Source organism: Pleurodeles waltl, chromosome 1_2, assembly GCF_031143425.1.
Source record: "Pleurodeles waltl isolate 20211129_DDA chromosome 1_2, aPleWal1.hap1.20221129, whole genome shotgun sequence".
Taxonomy (NCBI): Eukaryota; Metazoa; Chordata; class Amphibia; order Caudata; family Salamandridae; genus Pleurodeles; species Pleurodeles waltl.
The window spans coordinates 291,237,472-291,262,099 of NC_090437.1; the positions used below are offsets into that span (position 1 = coordinate 291,237,472).

Genomic DNA, 24,628 nt, shown 5'->3' on the forward strand with positions numbered 1-24,628 from the left:
AATCTCATCACCAGGTGTCAGATTGATATGTAACTGCTGTTTATCAACATGTTGCTTTTCCCTGCCTGTGTACAGTGTCCCTCTGCAGTTTAAGCCTTGATATTGTGACTTGACTGTTTTTGTGTTTATATGTTTTTAATTGGTATATTGCACCAAACCTGATATCTCAACAGATGGCCGATGTTTTTTATATGTCTAATAAACTCAATAAAGACATTAAAAATAGGTTAGGTAGCAAATAAATTGTGAAGTAAACTGAGATCTTAAGTAGTGAGAATGAGAGAGGCAGAGTCGACAGAAAAAGTAGTGAGATAGACCTGAGATAGAGAGACAAATGAGGGCGTTAGAGAGGCGAGTTAGAAAGCGATGAGAGAGAAAGAGGATTGAGAGAGGTTGAGAATATATTTCCCAATATAACAAGCCATGATTAACTGCACAATCAGCTCCACACAAAATAATGTTCTCAGGTACTCACTACAAAGATAAATGTTGGAGAGCTAGTCAAATAAACAAAAAGCATGGTACCACTGGTGTAAACTTTCAAACTGATGGCCTAGTAGAACCCATCATGGTTAGTGGCATTTCAAAACATTGTGTTATAACATGGTCTGTTCCATGCTGTCCTCCTGTCCTTATTATGTGGGATGTATGACAAGGGTGTACGAAATGTCCATTGCAGAAACTTGGGATAAGTGTTCAACCACCTGCCAGATGGCCTTGGAGCTTCAGTATAGGCTGAGCTGAAAATAAAATTGGCCCCTAGTGGGGTGCTCTCCTGGGTGCAACTATACAACTGAAAGGCTAACTACTTTCACTGCTTCCTAAGTAGATGTTACTTGCTCCTAATAACCAGAAACAATCTTGTGTACTTGAATCCCGACCATCCAGACATTCATTCTTTACTGCATACAATAAACTACTTCAGAGAATTCAGTACTTGCAGCTGAAGCTCCACTACAGTAATTAACAATGACACAATTATAAATGTGTAACAGTGAATGGGGGGGTAGGGGCTGTGTTTACCAAGATGTTCTGACTGAAATCAGACCCACAACCAGAGCAAAGCTCAAGTTGTCTTTAACGTTATTCAGAACCCTGTCAGGAAAAACATCCATGTTTTTCACTTTTTACCAGTCTATAATTGTATGTTATGTTTGCCTCACAAACCATCTGTCTCTGCTTTCAACTGGTATGCAGGTCAGAAAAGTAGTGGAAAAGCCATACATAAGATGGCCTCCCCTAAATGTAAAAAATAAAAACCTGCCCCCCTTCCACTGACTTACGCCACCTTCTCTGCCTTACTCTCCTCCACCACTCCCGAAGATATGTTCTGTGGTGTTCACTGGAGCAGGGAGCAAGCGTTGCACTGACAAGCTCCCAGACAGCCCTGTCAGAGCACCATAAGATTCCTTAATGACTTGGCAACAGTGGGAAGCAGCTTTTGATTCCCACTCCTGCTACAACATAGCAGAGATAAACAGAGCTTGAGGTGTGGTGAATGGAACGTGGTCTAGAAAGCACAACTGTAATTAAACATTAATGTAAACTAAAATCCTGTGCTTCGTACAGCATGCCACCTGAATCTTCTGTTCTTTCGACACCTCTTTCTTCAGCAGTTTCTCGGTTAGACATTTTACCCCGATATTGTTCAGATATTCTCCATCTGCACATCTCAGAACTTATCTCTTTCATCTTCGGGGCCCTCTTTCCACTCTCTCCTGGACGTACTTTGTTGCATTTTTTTCAGTTTACCATCCCCCCACACACCCAAAGCACCCACTTACGATTGTTAAAGTATTTTTACAAATTAGAAAATAATGTAGTCTTTGGATGGGGTTTACTTAGCCTGACTAGGCCTCATAGAGTTTGTAGTGGCATCTATTCATATTTACAGGAAGAAACGCGCACTCTTATTTTCTTGTGAGCGAGCTTTTCCTTTGCATGTCTCTGTGTGCTTTACCATTTCTGAATACCGCTGACAGGCACTGTGAGAAACTTATACTGCCTTGAGCTGAACTCCAGAACTCTGGATTACTCAGAGGCGGCTCTTTTAAAAATACACACTAAACAAGGCTAAAGTGTTGTATGGGAAAAACAATACTACAGAAACACATAGGCCCTCATTACGACCCTGGCGGTATAGAACCGCCAGGGCCGCGGCACGCGGGAGCACCGCCGACAGGCCGGCGGTGCCCCGCGGGGCATTCTGACCGCGGCGGCTTAGCCGCGGTCAGAGAAGGGAAACCAGCGGTCTCCCGCCGGTTTCCCGCCGGTTTCCCGCTGCCCCCAAGGAATCCTCCAAGCCGGCGCAGCTTGCTGCGCCGGCTTGGGGATTCCGACTCCCCCTCCCGCCATCCAGTTCCTGGCGGTTCTCCCGCTGGGAACCGGATGGCGGGAGGGGGAGTCGCGGGGCCCCTGGGGGCCCCTGCAGTGCCCATGGCAACGGCATGGGCACTGCAGGGGCCCCCGTAAGAGGGCCCCAAAATGTATTTCACTGTCTGCATAGCAGACAGTGAAATACGCGACGGGTGCAGTAGCACCCGTCGCACCTTCCCACTCCGCCGGCTCGATTACGAGCCGGCTTCATGGTGGGAAGGTCGTTTTCCCCTGGGCTGGCGGGCGGCCTTTCGGCGGCCGCCCGCCAGCCCAGGGGAAAACTCTGAATACCCGCCGCGGTCTTCCGACCGCGGTGCGGTATTCACGACGCGCAACTTTGGCGGGCGGCCTCCGCCGCCCGCCAAAGTTGTAATGAGGGCCATAATCCCGGAAAAAGCTAAAACTCATGTGGAATGCAAGAGTAAGTAAAACAAGTGATATGTAACCATGAACATCACAAACATGGATCACCATAATGTTTTTTTCAAGCATTGGTCAGCATTTTTGGCAACTAAAATGAAAGACTTCGTTTTAGGGCCAGGAAGAAACCTGTTTCAACATCCGATTTTAACTACTGCGGGGTCTGAGACCAAGCTGTACCAAACCCACCTAAAGCCCTGGTGAATAACAGATTTAGAATCTGATATTCACTTGTGGCTCTCATTTAAATTGTTTTACCCACTGTTGCCACCTCATTTTGATGCAGCAAAGTTCTATGAGCATTGTTTTGTTAAATGTATATTCATTTGACACAGTTAACACCTGAACATTTCATACAGCGTATACATTTCTGAAAACAAATAAGAAATAAGAAACAAGGAAAGACACACCTCATACAGCCCAAACACCAATTTTTCGGAGTTAAAAAGCCAACATATTGTACAATGTTCTTTTGGCAACTAGAATATAAAGATTTGCAGAATGACTTACAAATATTGGTTGATAGGATGCAGGGCCCAATGGCTTATCTCTTGAAGGTGGGAGCTGTGGGACCAGAGAACCGTCTTCCTTTTCTTCATAACCATAAGCTTGTCTTGAGGTGGGTATTGAAGGGGCATCTGGTTTCCGTTGGTACTTCACTTGACTAAAACTTCTCTGTATAAACAATAAACCAAATCACAATTAAAACCTTTAAACAGATGTATTTATGGAAAAGAGATTGTGGTTAATAAAGCTAAAAACGTCTATGTTTGAGCAAGAAAACATTATCTTACCAACTCACATCCATGCTGACGGGAACATGCACAACATATGATATCATTATCGTCAACAGTAGCATCACCGATTACATGAAAATCGATTGTTGGAGGGTGCATGTAAGGTGTACCAATAGGTGCGTAGGGGATTCATACTGTTTTACAAAGACCTTCAGCTATAGGCCCCAGGTACAGTAAGGCCATAACTTAGTGAGCTCTCATTATAAATGGACCCTTAATTCCGACGAGGCTGGTAACAGAAGTTTTCTGCTCTCTCCTTGCGCAGGTGCACTGCCTGCTCCCTGCATCACGGGCAGGATTGTTTTTGCGCCTGAAGGGACACCTTCTTGCACTAAAAGAATCTTAGAGGTATATTCCACTTTCTATGTGGGCCACAGATTGCATCACAGCTGGAAAGAGGATTTAACAAGGAGAAATAAATATATTTATCCTTGTGACGTCTCTGTTGGGTAGGTGCACCAATTGGCATAAACCTAGGTTTACAAGTCTTTGTAATTCTGGGTTTGCCTCAAAATACATGGGTGGACGCATGGGAAGGCTCATGCTCCAGCCATGTAATGCTACTCGACGCAAAATAATGCAAGGATGCGCTATGCTATGCACTGCCTTGCTTTACTTTGTATTTTCTCAAACACACAAAGTGTTTTTGTGTGGCTGAGTAAATCCCAGGGCTTGTGTTGTCTTTCTATGACTTGCACCATGAAAGGAAAATACAAGTCCTTAGTAAATCTTCTTCAGATGTATTTCACCTGGAGACATTGCTTGTGAAATACTGGGGTAAAATACGGAATAACTAGTCAAATCTGGGCCAGAAATACAGATTCCACTACAATTGCCCAATTTATAAGGGGATCCTCAAGGTTGTGCAACCATTAATCAGTATCTCAAAGTTTTAGTGACCTAGACGTAGTGGGAATGAAGCAGACAGGTATAACGCTGGGAACCTACTAATGAATATTACCAAAACACTCCTGCTGCCTGCCCACAGTACAATGACACCCCATGCCTCACTGGTTAGACTATCCCTGTAATGTAATTTGCCCTCAGTCAAATATGTGCAGTATTAGACTTGAAATGTACTGTCAACAATTATAGTGACACTACACACTAGGAAGAAACATAGTAAGAGAGATTAAAATAACTAAAACATTTGTGCACTTAAAGAAAACTTCCTGATGTCTTACTTATGGAGGAAAGGGACATTCAGGATTACAAATGTCAGAAGGTCAGCCTGTAATAAGGCTTTATAGGTGCATTTATTCATGTAAATTTTGCTAAGAATTTATGGGCCCTATTCACAAAAAGCATTTTGGAGTTTGTAAAGCTATACTTCTGTAGAATTACTTCAGGTACTACAAAGAGCAATTCACAAACCTATGGCCTAACTCCGCCTCTCCTATCTTTTTTGTAAGGAAATCTCAGACTCAGTGGTAGAGATCTTCACATCTGTAGATATAATACTAAATGAGTGATGGACACAGGAGAGTTGTGAGAAAATGGGCACTAATTACGTCTAAATGGGTGGGGTTAAGGTAAATGTAAGGAGGAGTTTATGGAGTGGCATACTGATGCAAAACGCACTTGCGTAAGACTAAGAACTGATATTCACAAAATACACTTGTAAATATACTACAGACCCAATAATGGCAAAACAGGGTTAAATGTACTCCAGACCAGCCTCGAAGTGAGTCAAGCACCACACATGGCCAATCATGGGTACTGCAACACATTCCCAAAGAAAACAATGGTGGTAGGCTATAATGCTAATACTCCATAGGAAATAACGTAAATAAAGTACATTCATTCTAAAGCTTTTGACCCTTGTGGGTGGATTTGCATTTAATATAGCAAATCATTGGCTTAGGGCAAACAAGGTCTGGCATGACGATTTTCAAGCAGATCCGTGCAGTGGTAAAAAGTTAATGAGCGGGGTGAGTACTGTTTGAAAAAACAAGTGCTTCTTCATTTTAGCTCCTTTAGGAAATTTTGCTCACTCTTACAGCCCCAACGACTAAACAGATTTACACTAAACATGGCATGAAAGTAGAACTTTACTCACAAAGCATGGTTTAATTGGTTTGCTGTAAATTTGTTCAGTAGCTTTTAATATATTAGCATTTAAAACAGATCCTGAATGAGAGTTAAAGGGTTAACACTTTTATATTGCTCTCCCGCATCAAATTCACAAATTATTTGTGAGACTAAGAATTAAAAAAGGGATCTAATTGGACAAGGGAGGATTTTCTAGCTTTCTTCCTTTCAGTACCAGTATTCTAAAATGGGAACCAAGGTAAAGAGTGCTATAAAGGCATGGGATTTTGGAGTTCTTTTTATGACTCACGAATGCCCAACACCTAAAACAGTACCCCTTTCGGTACACTGTCCACAGCCTCCTTTTTAGGTGTCAGGAATTTGCGAGTCATGAAACAGAATTGTGATTCCGAGGTAAGCTTAAAGGTTGATACTTGTGCAGGATTTGCACATCCTATTTTTCAAACATGGATCAAAAAACATTAGAAAATTAAAGGCCTGGCCAAAGGCCAAGACTAGGGGCCAACATTTATGCACAGTAGGGTTTTGCCGGCCAGCACAGACTAGATGTATGGCCTGGCTGAAGGCCGAAGGAAGTATGCTGCAGAGTTTGGCTGCCCATGCCTGGCTGGGTGCAGTGCCAATTGTGCATATTTTTATTTAAAAAAGTAACTGTAATTAAAGCTGAATTGTGGTATTTTACTCCAGTAATAACTTTAATTTAAAATAAATAAATACAAGTTTCAGCTTACTTTAGAAAGTCTAGATATTATTATACTTAATTAAAACCCAATATTTATAACCAAATTTTTTACAAAATAAATACAAATAAAAGTGTTAATGAAGGTGGGTGATTTTAATTTTAAAGTGTTAAAGTATTTTCAAAAAAATAATATAACAAAATTATTAACATAGTTAACCTATCTACTATTTAATACAAAGTTAATTTTAGGAGAGAGTGTGGTAGTTTCATATTCCTAGGTTAGTATTATTTGTATTATTTTACATTTTACATTTTATTTTAATTTACATTAAATTAATGTTAGAAATTTTGTTTAAAAAAAGTTAACATTATTAAAATTCCCTATATTTCCTATAGGAAGATCTTGGCTCGGTGGTGGAGGTTTCTGTAAACAGATTGAAAGTTACTAGCTCCAACTTTACACTTGTAAATTCAGTTATCGGGGCGGAGCCAAGATGGCGACCGGGAGAGACGCTTGAATCGGCGCTCCTCTCGGGTTCGCCCAAGAAGAACTTGCGGGGCGCTCCGGGAGCGCCGCTCCCGCACCTCTTGTGGCGGGACCTGTCCTGTGGGTCGTTCTCGCCCCAATGCCGGCTCCGTGATCGTTGGGCGGAGGACTCGCCGGCAAGTGAATCGCGCCGGAGTGCCGCGGCCGCCATTTTGCTGCCCGCGCCGGGCTGGATGAGGCCCTGGAGCCGGGCAGAGAGGTGGGTGCGCGGAGCTGATGCGGCCCACCTCGTGAGGGCGTGAAGCCCAACATTGGATGAGTCCCGCGCTGGGTGCCCCCCCGCTAAATATTCGTTCGCCGGAGGCTTCCTCCCCTCCCCCCCCTATACCGGGTGAGGGGGGCCTCGTGAGACAGCAGCGGGGGGGCCGGCGCACGGGGGCCCCGGACTGATGTGGAGGAGTGAAGGAGCGTGGTGTCGTGCCTCCCCCTGCAGGGGGCCCTGTAGGAAAGCAACAGCAGGCTTGGGGGTAACCTACTACAAGTGCGGGCTGGGAAATGGCCCCTGAATACTCCGGATGTTATATGAGGCGATGAAAGTACTGAGCGAGCCCGTGAGTCATAAAAACTGTGGGCCCCACTCCTCTTCTGCGTGCCGAAGAGGGGCTGGAGCTGGGTACTGATTGCTGACCTCGTGTGGTGCTGGCTGGCCTGATTGCCCGTGAACTCACTTAAAAATCCACCAGTAGGCCTGAGACCGCAAAAATTGCAGCCTGTACCGGCGTGGCCCTGAGGAGAAGAGCGCGCCTTATTCGCTATCGCGGCCTAGAGTACGAAAGCGATTGCCAGAGTTCAGGAGGCACCAGGTCGCGATAGACAAGTCAAAATGGCCGGGAGGTCTAAATCAGCAAAGAATCAGGATCGGAACGCGCAGGGTCAGGCACCTGGAGACCAGCAGCATACGCCCTCCTTGCAGTCGCTGGAGTCCAAACTCATGACTCACTCCTCACAATTTGAGAAAGTGTTACAAGCAATCATGGACACCAAAACATCGTTGGAAACCAGGATAGCTACGGTATCGCAAGACTTAAACATCCTCAGGGTAGATCACGGCAAACTATCTGATAAAGTGAAGTCAACGGAGGAGGCAATAAGTGCGCTGACCCCAAAGGTCGAGGAGAATCAAAAACAAATTCTCCGCCTGAATGCAGAAGTTAAGTCACTGCAGAGAAGAACAGAGGAGGCGGAGGGCAGATCCCGCCGCAACAATGTTCGGTTTCTTGGCTTTCCTGAAAAGACGCTGGATCAAAGCTCGGAGCTTCTGCTGGAACAATGGTTAATCAGGGAGGTTTTGAATGGCTCTCCATCCAAATTTTTCTGGGTGGAGAGAGCATATAGAATACCAGGACGCCCTCCGGCACCGGACCAACCTCCGAGACCACTGATAGCCAGATTTCTGAATTTCAGGGATCGGGATACCATACTCCAACGGTTCCGCAGCAAAGGCCCATACAGCTATGAGGACTCGAGAGTGCATGCTTATCCAGACTTCACCCAGGAAGTACGAAGGCAACGTAACTCCTTTAACCAAGTCAAACAACGCCTCCGGGAGTATGACATAAAATATGCACTAATGTTCCCCGCCAAATTACGTGTAATTTTAGAGGAACGCACTCACCTGTTCACCTCGCCAGAAGATGCCTGGACGTGGATGCATGCTAAAGGTGTAGCCCAGCCACGCGGGGAGGCTGGGGGGGATGCAAACTGGACAACGACGAAACAAAGGAAACGTTCCAAGAAACATACCAGGGGCCAGCCCACGGAGGAGCAGGCGGCGGAAGAGAGAGCAAGAGCCCTCAAAGAAACCCCCCTGTTAACTCAGAATTCTTTCGAGTTGCTCAGGACCCACCAGGTGGAGGGGTCGGATTCGGACTCGTTCAGCTCGGACTCTACACTAACGGAGGGTGTGAGGGGCCCGGAGATCACCCCCAGATCCGCAGACATACTTTAAATGTTCACCACCGAACTATCCCCCCGAGTGGGGACCAACCTCCAAGTCTGGAGCACAGAATCTAAAATTGCGACTTTCTCCTGAAATAGGTGGTAACATCACCTGAACTTATGTATCCTTGCTTGTTTGTTCCTGGTGATAACGCCTCTATCCGTACTAGGCGCGAGTGGTGGCTTGGTACGGGGGAGGCCTGCGGGGCCGTGCCCTTGGAGTGCCCTAAGACAACTGCGGACTGCGTCCGCAAAAGGATGCGAGCCCCTAAAATGAGCCGCATCCGGATAGTATTATTGCCCCCCCGCAGATATCCATGCGGATATATCTTTACCCACACCCACTATGGGTGTGTTGCTTGTTGCAAATTCACAGTTGGGGTTGGGATCCAGTTGGAGTGGGGAAGTGGGTAATCGTTAGTTTGTGCACTACCGGCCTGACCATAATATTAGCTATTCGCCCTGTGGTGTGGGACCCGGGCGGGGGGTGTGGTGGGGGGCCGGGGGCTGGGGGGGGCCTCCCGGGGGTAGGGGGGCAGGACATTCGTTTACCCTCAAGTGAATGATGGCCCAACCCACTGCTCATAGAGCGTACAAATATGTCATAATCACCTGGAATGTCAGGGGATTGGGGACCCCGAGTAAGAGGTCAAGGGTGCACACAAGACTTAAACGCCATTGCACGCATATTGCAATCTTACAAGAGACTCATCTGCGTGACCCAGACTTGCAGGATTTACGCGCTAAATGGGGAGGTCAGATAGTGGGTACATCCTATTCATCATTTGCGAGGGGGGTTCTCATATGGATAGCAGGGAATGTCCCCTTTACTCAAACTTCATGCAAGATAGATAAAGAGGGCAGGTATGTGTGGTGGAGGGCAAACTAGACGGCAAACAACTGGCAATCATAGGGGTATACGCTCCTAACAGCGCACTATCTGAGTTCCTGAGTTCACTTACCCCAGCGCTATTAACGCATCCCGAATCACCTGCTATATGGGGAGGAGACTTTAACTGCACGCCAGACCCAGCATTAGACAGGTCAAATCCCCCCACACATTCAACAGCAATCAGACTCCTCGGCCGTCCACTATTGTCATGGGCCAGTAATATGGGCCTTCACGACATATGGCGTATGAAACATCCACAAATTAGGGAGTATTCTTTTTACTCAGCTCCTCATAAGGTACACACAAGGATTGATTTGTTCTGGGGCACTCAGGAGATCTGCACGGGGGTCAGCGGTACAGACTACCTAGCCAAGACATTATCAGATCACTCACCGCTCAGTATCACTTTGGATTGGGGCAGGAGGCGCCATGCTATCCCAACGTGGAGGCTACAAGTGGAAGCATTACACGACCCTGCATTCATAGATGCACTGAGGACAGCGCTAAAACAGTATTGGGAATCTAACACCGGCACCACAAATTTAAGGGCAACAGAATGGGATGCACACAAAGTGGTAATCCGTGGGCATTGTATCTCCACTACATGGGGGGTTAGGCGTACACTTCATGCAGAGGTTAGCAAACTGGAGGAAAAGCTAAGGGCATTAGAAAACGCAGTTGCTTGCAATGTAACGCCATACTCGGCTCTGAGGGAAACGCGCGCGGAACATGCAAAGGCTGATGCTACATTACGCCTACACAATCACAAACATCACATGGCTAGACTACAGGCGGAAGGCGATAGATCTGGTAGGCTGCTCGCGTGGCTGTTGCGGGAGGACCGTCGGTGCCCTCCAATAGGGTCGATAATTACAGGCGTAGGCGCAATAGCCACCACACAGGTAAATATAAATGATGCGTTCAGGGAATACTATACACAATTATACACCAAAAGTACATCATGTACCATCCAACAGCTTGAGTCCTTCCTAGCAGACTCTCCCCTGCCCCAACTAACAAACACTGACAGGGAGTCTTTAGAAGCCCCCATCACGTTGGGGGAACTCAACAAGGCCCTCGAACAATTACCTAGGAATAAAGTCCCAGGGACGGACGGACTGCCGTCAGAATATTACTCCACGTTTGCGACACACCTTAACACATATCTCCTGAAAATATTCGAGGAAGCAGAGGTCAACGGAAACCTGCCCCCCTCGATGAGAGAGGCAATGATAGTGGTCCTCCCAAAGCCTGGGCGTGACCCCACTGATGTCAGATCCTACAGGCCCCTCTCACTGTTGAACCTGGACTGTAAGATATTGGGCAAAATTCTGGCTAATAGGTTAGCTCCCTACATGCATATCCTGGTACACGAGGACCAGAATGGATTCATCCCGAAACGTAGCACCTTCCTAAACATTCGGAGGCTGCTCAGCGTGATGGTTGACTCCCTCCCGACTGCACTCGAGGAAGCGGTGATATCGCTTGATATAGAAAAAGCGTTTGATACATTAGAATGGGACTTCCTGTTCGCCACCATGCAGTTATTGGGCCTTGGCCCAAAATTCATAAACTGGGTACGCATTTTATATACTGCCCCGCAGGCTAGGGTAAAGACGGGAGGAGTGGTATCAGATGCTTTCTCGATTTGCAGAGGAACAAGACAGGGTTGTCCGCTCTCCCCCCTCCTATTTGCCTTGGCAATGGAACCGCTAGCTGCACGGGTCCGGGCCAAAAAAGAAGAATGGGGGGTGTCAAGGAATGGTACTCTCCACTCCATATCATTATACGCAGATGATGCCCTGATATACGTACGCAGGGCAGAAGATGCATTGGCCCCAGTGATGTCGCTACTGTCTGAGTTCGGAAAGTTATCTGGTTTAATGGTTAACTGGGGGAAATCCTGTATATTCCCACTAGTCAGCTGGCCCCCTGTGAGGCAAGAAAATGTTCCAACGGGTCACCTAAAATGGTGTTTTCACACATTTAAATATCTAGGGATCAATGTCTACCATAAGCCTGAAGATCTAAGGGATGGAAATCTGGGGAGAGCAGTGTCTTCTGTAAAGAGCTCGTTATGCTTCTGGAATAAATTACCACTCTCACCACTGGGTAAGGTAGCTATAGCAAATATGTTGATATTACCTAGACTGTTGTATTATTTTGCGGCCCTACCAATCACTATCCCCAAAAGTTTTTTTATCGGTCTGAACTCTATTCTACTACAGCTGGTGTGGGGTGAGGGCAGAAGGCGGGTTGCACTGACCACGCTGCACCATCCGGTAGCAATGGGTGGACTGGGCGCTCCAAACTTCGAGCTCTATTCCGCGGCAGCACAGCTGCAGTGGATTTTATATTGGCTACATAGGCCTAGTTCAGCAGAAACTATATGGCTGAAGTCTCGTCTTCAAGACTCTCCAATACTGACCTGGCTGCTGGATAAGCAGAATAAAAGCACATGCACCAATCCACTGATGTTAACGGCACATTCATACTGGAAGAAGTATGTCCAAGGGGGGAGTAAAGCATTTCCTTACTCTCCACTCCTCCCACTGGAGTGGCTCCCCGGTTGGACAGACGCGGGTTCATTTTCACCCATAACTTGGCTAGAGGCGGGTATAAATGAAGTGGGAGATTGCTTCGAGGAAGGGAAATTGATGACCTTCGAAGCTATACAGGCCCTCACAGGGATTAATCGTGGGCAGTTCCTGGCATATCACGCAATATGTCATGCAATCAGGAAAACATGGGCATCAGTCGACTCAGAGCCTGATATCACAGCTACCCTGCATCACATGCTGAGGTGTGACTCCCAAGTAAAAGCAGTATCAAACCTTTACAAGCTTCTGAACAAACCCCCGGGTGACAACCTGCAGAAAGTCAGGGAGAAGTGGGACAGTGTATTGCCCAACCCGGTCTCTGAGTCAGAATGGTCAAAAGCTTTGAGCCACACACGAGAGGTATCAAGAAACCCTAGCTTCAGATATACACAGTTTAATTACTTACATCAGACATACCTGGCACCGGCCAGGATCAAACGTATGTTCCCCGGGTCGGATCCAGCCTGCCCCAGATGCAAAAAAACAGCAGCACAGTTCTATCACATGGTCTGGGAGTGCCCGAGGCTGGGAGGGGGCTGGGAGAGGGTGGTTAAAACCTTAGCGGAGATCACGGGGCTCAACTTGAACATGGATCCCAGGTCCTGCTTACTTGGACTGAGGCCAAGAACGAAAAGAAATAAACACTCACACAGGTTTGTAGACTTAGCGTATGTAATCTACAAAAGACTGATAGCTATGAGCTGGAAGGCTCGTAGCATGCCTGACTTAAAAGTCTGGCTTGCCCTCACGCTACGCTGGGCTCGCGCTGAGCATCAGTTGCTAATAAACTTAGCCCGTAGGGGTCTGGGTCGGATGGGAGAGGAGGCCTGGGGTGTATTAGTCTCCAGGTTGGAAGCTAAAAATGACGAAAGACCCCCCTGAATTATAGTCAGCTGTGCCCACTTAGCGGGCTGAGGGCCTAGCCCTCTGCAGAAAGATAACAATACACTTGGAGGCACACACACATCTTGCATTAATACCTCACCAACACTGATGACCTGACGGCTCGCCCCCCCCCCCCCCAACACAAGCATGCCAAGGCACCAATAGTTCTGCACACTTGACCAATGGACATTAGCGCAGAGCTCTGCATCATGGGATCCTCCCGCCTTGTCCTCTTCCCCCCCCCCCTCCCCCCTTCCCTCCTACGCTGGGCTCCTTCGCCCCCCCCCCCTGCTCCCGTGTGGGGGGTGTCGGGGGCTCTGATCACCGGGGGCGATAGATCCACGCTGCACCTGTACGCCTCGCCTTACGTGGCGTTGGATTCACAGTGTCGGGCAGGTTTAGCGGGCCGGGAAGTGCACACAAGTTCTTAGTAGTTTAGTTTATAGATAGATACTAATAGGGGAAAGCCGGATGACACACCGCAAATTGATGTTGAACTGTAACAATGACTTTATTTGCAAGGAAATGTATGGCTTTTTGTTTTGAAAAACTAATAAAAACATGTTTTAAAAAAAAAATAAAAAAAAAAAAAAAAAAAAATTCAGTTATCGGAGCTTTCACCTCCTGGTTTGAGGGGGTGGATACTCAAGTCTCAGCCTATGTGTAAATATCCACTTAGAAAATGTGAAATGCAAGTGTGGGAGTAGATCCACATGTTGGTAGATCTAAACATGCAACTTAATGTGGTGAATTGGGCCCTAACACATTCTGTATGCCCCACTTAAACCAGATAGTGATAAGCTTATAAATACATTCTCCCCCAGATGCTTAGTTAATGATTGATGGTTTATTGGTTAGTTTAGGACCATGACAACTCTTGGGTGAAATTGTGTGGGACATCAGTTTGATATTAGGATAGAGGACAAAGAAACACAATTAGATCTAATACACAGATCACCTTTTCTGATTCTTCTGCTGCTCACTAGCCAAAGAGTATGCAGTGCCTTGTTCTGCTTGACAGCTGTACATTTATTAAGGTAGTGATGATGATGTCTGCCATGTACAGCACATTTGGTTTACTCCCTTAGGCACTTCCTGTTTATATACATGGGACGCACAGAGTAGGCACTTCAGCAGGGAGCCTGTCTAGCTTATTATGAATTTCTGTTTAGCCCTCATAATTTAAGGTTCACTGGAGTCTCATTTAGTAGTAGGGCTATCTTTGGCCAATGTGGTGGTGTTAGGTGCTTTAGTTTTATTTATTTCAAATTATTTTCTTGAATGTTTATTGCTTCAACAGGTACTGGAGAACATTTAGAACTCAGTAGACTGCAGGCATATTCACAAAGATAAATTCAGTTGTTAAATTGAGATTATGGCTGCCTTTACCTTTTTCACACCTGCCAGGAAACTACACAGGGATAAACCCATTTACATATGCAAAGATCTCCAAAACATATTTTCTGTGTATATCAATACCAGTCAAGAGGTGGGAAAGTGAGTGTTCCGAATTGAGGTTAGTCCTGGACATTTGTGAACCTGTACACTTGTGTGTATTCATAACCTTCTCTTTGGATTGGGTTTTTTAGTCCAGCCAAGGACTGGAAATTCACTTACTTACTGAGAAAGGAAATGGTCACCCCAGATTTGGTGGGCTCATAAAGGAAGGGGCTTCTCCAATAAGAACATTCTTTTTCAAACTGAGAAAAGAACCTAAATATGTGTTTGCACACATAGTTATTCTGAAGAAATATAGGCATTGAATCTCAACATTCAACAGTTTTTACTAGTCATGTAACATTACTTCATTATTCTCTCAAAACTTCTTTGGTCAGTATATTTTGGTGTGCACCAAAGTGTAGAGAAATACATTGGGCACTTCCTCCAATAACATTTCAAGCAGAAGCCAATGCGGATAAGCCAATGCGGATAACAATGATTGTGATAGAACTGGCACAAATCCCAGGCTTTGCGTGTCCACTCTATCTTTGAAAGCCTATTCTACGGGGCTTATTTACTACTGTAACTCCAGTCCTGGAGTACATTGGCACATGTGAAAGTCTATGTGTTAGAAAATGGGTCTCCAATTGGGAGAGGTATGCACCCTGTCCAAGTAGGAGTCACAATCCTAGTCAAGGTAAGTTAGGTACACACCATAAATTAACCTGTGCTCACTCTCTGGTATGTTTTGCACAGAGCAGGCAGGCTTAACTTAGGAGGCAATGTGTAAAGTATTTGTGCAACACTTAAAGACCACAACGACATAAATCCAGTAAGTAGAAGTCAAGATATTAATTTTTAAAGAATATCTGCAATTACAGTGCTTAGAAGCTTAAAGGCTATCTGCATGCAGTAGACTGGGTCAAATCTTAAAAGTCAAGCTGACCGTTAAGGCGTGTGGGTCAGATACATGGACCAACCTTGTACCGCTGAAAAAGTACCTTTGGATGGATGATGCATCGATGTCGAAGACCCGATAAAAAGAGCAGAGGAGGCAATGTTTCAGCATTGATACTTTGGATGCAGGTGATGCATCAGTTCCAATCGACACAATCAGGGATGCGTTGTCGGCAAGTCCTTGGCGATGAAGGCAATGCTTTGTCATTGAGCCACACAACCGGTGATGTGAAGTCCTGAAGCAGTGATGTGGCAGGGTTGAAGGAGATGCGCAAGTTCCGATTCATAGATTTCGCTGCTTCAGCACAGGGAAACCCACTTTCAGGGGCCCAGGACTGCAGTGGCACCACTAGGCAGGGAGCACTCACAGTTGGCAGAGTCCATGTGCTTTTGTAGAGTTGTTGGAAGTCTTTGATGTCCCTGATACTTCAGAACAGGAGGCAAGCAGACAAGCCCTTAGAGTCACTCTGGGTTCATGAGGTGTAGGTCCAGTCCTTCTCACCCAGGCAGAGAGGGCAGCAGGCACATCAGCACAGAAGAAAAGGAGTTCTTCCAGAGTAGCAGTCCAGCAGTGTAGCAGTCCTTCATCAGCACAGTAGTCCTTCCTGGCAGAGTAGCCAAAGGTCCAGAAATTTATTAGTTTGGTATATTCAGATGTCCAGTTTGTATACCCAGTGGTGTATTTGAAACAGGGGTGACTTCAAAGAGGGGTCTTTGAAGTGCACAGAGGACCTCCCATCCTGCCCTAGTTCTAGACTCACCACAGAGGGTTAAGCAGTTATTTGTGTGGGAGGAAGACACTGCCTATTCATGTGTGTCGGCTTCTCCCTCCCCTCCTGCCGTGGATGACCCATCAACATGCAGGTGGCCACTCAGTCACACCTACCCTTCCTTTGTGTGAGGCTGTCTAGCAGGAATGCAGGAAAACAGCTTTCACCCCATCCCAGATGTGTATTCACATTCAGGCTGCAGACACACAGGGCAGAAAAATGCCAACTTTCTAAAAGTGGCATCTTCATAATTGTAATAGTAAATCTGACTTTACCATTACAGAGGATTTATCATTATAATCCCATGGGTACCAAACATGACAGGCCTACTCCTTCACAATCAGGAATTACACTGCATTAAATATATTAAGGAATCCCCAATGTTAACATGTGAAAGGGGCAGACCTCCCAGTAGTGAACATCGAATCTGGGAATTTTTCACTACCATGACATGTAAAACTTAGAAGTATATGCTCTGCCCAGTCAGCTACCTAGGGCCTACTTTAGGGATGACCTATATGTAATAAAGGGGTGTTTAAGATTTGGCAAGGGGGTTTTAAATGCCAAGTCAACATGCCAGTCAAACCGCACACACAGGCTCTGCAGTGGCAGGCCTGATACATGTTTAAAGGTCTACTTAAGTGTGGCATATTCAGTGCTGTAGGCCCACTAGTAGCATGTAATTTACAGGCCCTGGGCACATACAGTGCACTTTACAAGGGAATTTAATTATGGCAATAGTGGATGCACCAATGTTACCATACTTTAGGGAAGTAAGCACATGCACTTTAGCACTGGTTAGAAGAGGTAAAGTGCCCAGAGTCCTAATGCCAACAAAAACAGATCAGAAAAAAGTGAAGCAGGCAACATGTTTGGGGAAGACCACTCTAAGGCTGACAGGTCTAACATTCCCCAAGTATTTTAAGAAAGCACTGAAATGTAGTAATTTTGCTTTATAGAAAGTGCTGCCCAGACGGTGACTCTGAAGGCAAAAAAAACTAGTAATAATACCCACATCCTGCTCTGATGCACAGGGCAAAATTGCCTGCACGTTTTAGAGAAAGGATAAACTTGAAGTGGCTCTCCAGGAACAAAGAGGAAACAACAATCAAACATCAACATATTACATTCAGAAAGCCACATTTTCTTCAGCCACCACCAGCTTTCTCCCACATAAGTAGTAAAAATTATCTAAAAAAAAATTGTGACATCTTTTTCTTTCCTCTCTTGCTTCTATGTTTGGAAATGTAACTCCCCCCACAGCAACTCTAAATTGGGTTCGAAGACAATGCTTGACTTGTGCCCTCCTTCTCTCTCCCTCCACTCCTGAAAAGGGCAGGCTTCACTTTGTTGTATGACACTATACACCGCAGTAATAAATATCGACCTAGAAGAACATCAGATCCACTTCATTGCTGAACACTACATTGCCAAGGTTCCTATATATTTACCACTCTTACCTTCACATATATTTACACAATTCATACCTTGCGATTTAGTGGCTAGGTCAAAGTAGCCGGTGTGATATTTTTGTCATGCGATATAACGCATGCAATATAGTGAGGGAGTATCTCTTGTTTCAGCAACGTTCAGAAGAAAGAATTATGTGAGCTACCTGGCAATCAGATCGAGTCAGTCACCCTATATCTCCAGCGACTCTGTTATTTCATAATATGTTAATAACTTGTTTAATTTTTACTTTATTCTGTATGCCTTGTAACAAAAAAGTATGACGACAGAATACATACAAATTGACCAAAGAAAATGTGTTACGATATATTTCAGGATATCTGACCCTGTTTAGGTTTCTAAGAACACCGCCTGTGGTAGTAGTTTAAAAGCACTCGGTTGGCCTTTCACTTTCTGTGTCCAGTGTGAGAATGCTGAACTGTTACAGCCTTTATTTAGTCACCTGAAGGAGACAGCCCGCTCACAATCTCATGTTATAAGGCCCTTCATTATCACCAGTTTCATTCTGTCAAGTTTCCGGGTTCCTTTCAATTCAAACTACTAGAAGCATGTTGTTCGGAAAATAATATAATTCTTATTCCAGTTGCATTCACATTACTATTTTTATGTGGTGTACAAGCTGGTCTCCTATTAATATGCAAATTCTCATTCGTTTTTATTTATTTTCTAGTGTCAAGCTTTAAAAAACAACAACATTGAATTGATTAACTCAGTTGTAATTTGGAAGCAATATTTCGTATTCTTTGTGTAAAGTTAAATTAAAATATTTAACACATTGCTTTTAATAAAGCAGGTGCACGCCGTGGCAACCAACTGAGCTTATCTTTGTTCCATTTAAAAAATAAAAGATGCATGATAATTAAACAACAGCAGACACTAGAAGAGAGTAAACAGCTCACTAAGTGCCTTTGATATCAGCAATAGCTTTGTCAACAGGGCTTTTTACTGCTTTGAATCTGCTCAAAATGCGGAATCAAAAAAATATTAGCTACATTTCTCGGGAATCAACTAGCAGGTATAGTTGCTAAGGATCCAATTTACATTTAACAGGAGATAGTAGCCACTATATCGTCCCAGACCTGACTCCTTGGGTGTCTGTATCGAAGACTGGTGGTGTCAGAGTTCACCACTTAGGATGGTGACTTTTCTGCCACCAACACCACAGTGGAGTCACATGGTCACTGCAGAGCCACACAGGGAACTGCAACTGTGGCCCATGCCATCTCAAGCCTGGCAGAAACCTCCATTGAGACACTCCTACAGCCCATGGAGCTTCACAGTGATTCAGTGCTTGTTGTGACCCGGAACTGCATGACCTTGACCTTCTGCTATTTAATCTGAAGTCTGCTGATCTAAGAGCCACTGTGTGCATTTGCCTTAATCTGTACTCCCGGCGCTGCTACTGTACTTGGAGTCTGACATACTGTCAGGATAAAAGGTTGACAATGCCATGTTTAAAATATGATTAACTATCATATGGGTTATCATGGACCTATTTAGTATGGTTATATATATATATATAGGCCCTGGGCACATACAGTGCACTTTACAAGGGAATTTAATTATGGCAATAGTGGATGCACCAATGTTACCATACTTTAGGGAAGTAAGCACATGCACTTTAGCACTGGTTAGAAGAGGTAAAGTGCCCAGAGTCCTAATGCCAACAAAAACAGATCAGAAAAAAGTGAAGCAGGCAACATGTTTGGGGAAGACCACTCTAAGGCTGACAGGTCTAACATTCCCCAAGTATTTTAAGAAAGCACTGAAATGTAGTAATTTTGCTTTATAGAAAGTGCTGCCCAGACGGTGACTCTGAAGGCAAAAAAAACTAGTAATAATACCCACATCCTGCTCTGATGCACAGGGCAAAATTGCCTGCACGTTTTAGAGAAAGGATAATATATATATATATTATTGATGATAACTCCCGTCCATGAGTCTGATATCACACCATTTGGAATTGTCCAGCTATAAAGGACTTTTCATTGGATAGCCGAGCTTTTATAAGCCACGCTCATTTCAGGCTCAGTCTCTAACCCAAATTCTGCCAGATGCCAAAAATATCAAGTCTCCGGACTCAACCTTGCATTAAGAATTAACGCTCCTCATGGAATTACTCATTTTAGTTATCATTAGGCTTGTATATTTTCCTTTTAGGACTTGATACTGAATGAACAACCCTTCTTTAGGGTGTAAAATATTGTAAGTGTTGATTTCTAGTGCATATTGAGCTCTAAACACTGCTGATACAGAAAACGATGTGTTTTATACCTTTCAAACTTTATCTGGAGACCATTAACACCTCCACCCAAAGTTAGTGTCACGTATCTCACTTAAATGAATACATTATCAAAAGAGGTGAGCATGTTAGCACCTTTAAAAAGTATCTAGCTAGACAATATCAGGCACAGAAAAACAAAGAGGGCTGCAATGGGCTTTTATCACAATGAAACCTTCTTTTATGTTTTATTGGTGTTCTTTATGCCATTAACAAAGGACTGGTGAGAAGTCTAACATCTATATTTGTTGTACCATCAATGGGAAGATAGCAGCTCCCAAAAAACCCGAAGAAACCCCAACATCTGACTATCCACACTGAGACTGTGATATATACCAAAGAGACTTACAGCTGCTTCTTGTTGGTTTATCTTTTAGGTAGCAGTCTTTAAGGGTATGAAAATGTTTTTCAAGAATACTCTCTTTACTTCTTTTTTTGACCCAGTAAGAGGTCACAAAGTTGCTTTCTTGGCAGCAAGGTTTTGCATGATGCCTGACCCGCCGGCTACAGCATGCAGGAAAGTGACAGAAGGACAGAGAACAATCCAAAAAAGCAGCAGGGGCAGTCAGCTATCAACATTCCCTGCCCTCTTTTTTTTTAGGCTCAACATACCAAAAGTGAATTAAATCAGTCCTGATCCAGCATGTGCTGGTCCTCTCTGAATCAACTCATGCGAGGCTCCAAACGTTTCCGGAGACTGTACGATTTTGTGCCATAACCAAACTGAACTGTCAAACTTCAAATACAGACTATGCTAAATTGTTTAGACCTTATATATCTGGTTCCTCACTTTGAGAGTTTTCCAGAGAGTGTCAGCTTAGATAGTCATATGACCATTCAGACCTTTAAAAAAAGAGTCACACAGAGTTTAACCATATGCACTAATGATGCCCGACTTGGTAAAACAAGGCAATATTATGTTTTTTAAATACAAGGAAAACCTGGAGGAAAAAAGGATTGCCTCTCTACTCCCACAGCTACACAACCCTGAAGTAATAACTTATAAGCCCCATCTCACAGCAGAACACATGCTAAAGTGGCTATAAGATCAAAAGATAGTCATGCCAGTGGAAATGTCCATCTGGGCACCATGGTCATGGGTATTTTCAGAAACTCGAAATAGTGGACATATCTGAATATCTGCATGTGTGAGACTAGAAACTGCATGATTCATACAGCCACTGAAATGGAAAACTACAGCAGTGCCTAGCACAAACACACATTTTATTCCCTAAGGAAAAGTGAAGTTTCCAAAATCAACCTTTCACTCTAGTACTACCAAATACTGGTTAATGGTGAAACCCTGTAACAGTTGCAGAGGTGCAGACTTATCTGAACAATCCCTTCCACCCAAAAAGGTTTTCCAGAGCCTTTTGCTTTTTGACACAAAAGAAAAACAGCCCTGGATGTTTTATCCATTCAAGGAGGATCAAGGGATTAATCACAGCTCTGTGCTTAGGGAAAGCCTACTTAAGAAATGCAGATGCACTTTCCAGTGATCTACTCACTTTACCCAAATGTTTCTCCCATAGTAAAAAGGTTCAGTGTATCAAGATTTCCTGGTCCATGTAGTCTAAACAAGTAATGCAGAAAAACATATACTTTACGTCCACTGGAATCATTGTGGTCAATGTGGTGAATGAAACGAATCAGGCATTGTATCATTTTTTCAGAAATAGTATGTGCAGTGCAGGGAGAAGAAATCTTTCTGTAGGTTAGACCTTCTGAATGGGCAAAGAAAGGCCCTTGGCTTTTTCATTTCAACAGGATGTAGGCTGTCAGACTTTCACAACCAGACGTCAAGCCTCACAGGACTAGAACTATATCCCACATTTGTAAAAGAGGGAGCGGAACAAATGAGTGAACGCTAGGGGCCTGGATTATGGCTAGCTGCCAATAACATACTTGACTTCCCTCTTGAAAAGGTCCAAATCAGACGCTCTTCCAGAGAGGATAGAACGAGAGGATAGAAAGATGAACGCCTGCTTCACCTGCCAAATAATATACATAGAAGGCTGGACTGACCTTAATCCCAATCTCTGCTAAAGACAGTTTTACAACAGATTCGCAGATTCCTATGTTTGGTTTAATGTTGTCTGCATTCTCATGTTGAGCCTGTCTAATGAGGCTGGAAATGTTTGAAAGCAGAAGGGATTCTTAAAAGAGCAGAGTAGTCCAAGGGAACTAATATTTTGCCCCCCTGGTGGAGGATAGAAAGGACATTGTGATCAACTGACCAGCTTGAGCTCAACCCATTGAAGCTGTACCTAAGTGAACCAACTTTGCTGGAACCAATGCTGAAAATATGGCATATACGCTGGAAAGCCTAAAATATCATCACAAGAGAAAGAACATACATAAACCAAAGTAACTGACTTCAATCACACAGAGGTTTCTATTGATCAAAGTGGCAGTGCAGCCTTATAATAACTAGTTTTGGTGCACTCCTGCCCTCAAATACATAGTTTTAGTGAAATACTATCCTTTTGGTGCAAATTTTTTAGGTCTCAGCTCAGACAACATGCATGTGCTGTTGATTGTGAGACAATTTGTTTACTAAAAAGGGCTTAAAACACACCCATTGATTATCATTCATTGGCTTCATTTTCACTCTTCTTTGCTGCCTCATAATTGACCAGTGCTTGCCAGTTTCACTTCCTCTTCTTTTGTTTGGAACATAGTTGAAATACTGATTGGTTCATTTTGATTAGTGGCCTTCCACTGCTCGCACTTTGAGGGAGGTACTGTCTTCTCTTTCTTCTTTCCTTGTTGTTGTCGTCCATGTTGCTTCTTCCCTCCCACGTCCTACCCTCCTGTGGTCCATGTTGCTTCTTCACTCCCACCATCCCTCCTGTTGTGGGTGTTGCCTCCGCAAGCTCCTGCTGTCCATGTTTCTTCTTCTCCCCATCTTCCAACCTCCCATTGTCTGTGTGGCCTCTTTCCTCCCACTCCCATGCTCCTAATGTCCATATTGCTGGCCTTGTCATAGCACTTTTTTTCTAACCTTTAGCCATGCTACTCAGCCACACTGCTGTATCACATGGCTAAAAGACATTGTAAAAGCCAATAGCAAGACATATTGGCTTTGTCAATACTTGTTTCCATCATTTCCATTCAACAGTTAATAAATAGCTATGGAACTCTAAAATACTCTTCGTATTGTTACCTATTTATTTTTAACCTGTTTGAAATTGGCAATGGGTAAGGGATCAATAGTCCCACAAGGACCAATTTCCTCTTCTTCAAATGTATTTATTTTCCAGCAATTGAACACGTTACAGTTTTAATGTTTATTAAAACTTGGTTATTATGGGTTGCTTGTATTGTTACAGAACATAATGTAATTCATTTCTATAAAGGTCTTCCTTACTGTTAGAGAGTCAATTATACTCTTGCAGCTGATTTACTCTTCTGGGTCATATTTATTAAGCAGTGTAGCTGCTCAATTAGAGTTCACATCAAATATGTAAACTTTCTTCTATAGAAAGCCAGTTAGACTGGCTACACCAGGCTTTCAGGGTAACCTTCATGCCTGCAGTCTTACAATCCACAACACAACAGATCTCACAAGACATGTCGTTGGATGGACTATTTTCAGTAATGAATGGTAATCAAGAAAGATAAAGTATAAGGCAGACTCAGGAGTATTTACCATGTTTTCTATCCAGTGGGTCACTGCCTAAGATAATTGTGGATTTTCTGTTTCATTGTGAGTCACATAGCATGCTGAGCATAGATTGCTGTAGCTGTCATTTTGTGATGACTGAAACAAGTGGTCAATAAAGAGGGACGATTCCGAATGCTCTGAATTCAGTATGATAACCTCCTTCTCCCCATAGCTACAATATACGCCCTGAATATTATACAATAAACGTTCTTAATAAATTCTGTATGTATCATAGCTGAATTTGTAGTCAGGGATAGCGTCTTGCATGGGACGGACATATAGACAGATGCAAACCAGGAATGGGATTCGGCAACACGTTCTTGAAAAGGCTTAAGCACACATTTGGTAATCTAGGCTTATATGGAATTTAGCATGAATATCACCCAAACAATAGTACATACACTTTCTTCTCGCACGTCCATCGTATCTACTCATGCATAGACTTTATTAGGGTGAATAATCCCCTGGGGCTCCTCATCGTCGAAGCTGACTTAGAACCAATAGCAATCTCAGATCATGATCTGTGATGGCTGAATTGAATGAAGGCTTGCAGCAGAGACAAACATCGCTCTGACAGATACACCAGTCTATTTTTGGAGACCCAGTCTTTACAGATGAAATCACTAAACATATTGAAGAATAGATTTCCCTGAATAAGAACAAATGAGCCCCATCTCCTGAAGTCTGGGATGCCTTTAAGGCAGTTTTAAGAGAGAAATATATTTCACTCATGGCTCACCTCTGCAACTCAAATCCATAAAAACTTGGAAACTAGAACAAGAGCTGAAAGACAAAGGAAAGGAATACAGAGATAAAATCACCATTACTAATATGTGTAATATTTCAAGCATCTT

General features: G+C 44.1%; 1 protein-coding gene across 1 annotated transcript in view; it reads right to left on the reverse strand.

The window, feature by feature from the left end:
• STPG2 (sperm tail PG-rich repeat containing 2) overlaps positions 1–24,628 on the reverse strand; it is a 2,086,618-nt gene that overhangs the window by 1,867,259 nt on the left and 194,731 nt on the right. The window contains exon 4 of the mRNA XM_069238264.1: positions 3,307–3,471. Coding sequence (XP_069094365.1) covers positions 3,307–3,471 — 165 coding nt within the window. The remainder of the gene's footprint in view (positions 1–3,306; positions 3,472–24,628) is intronic.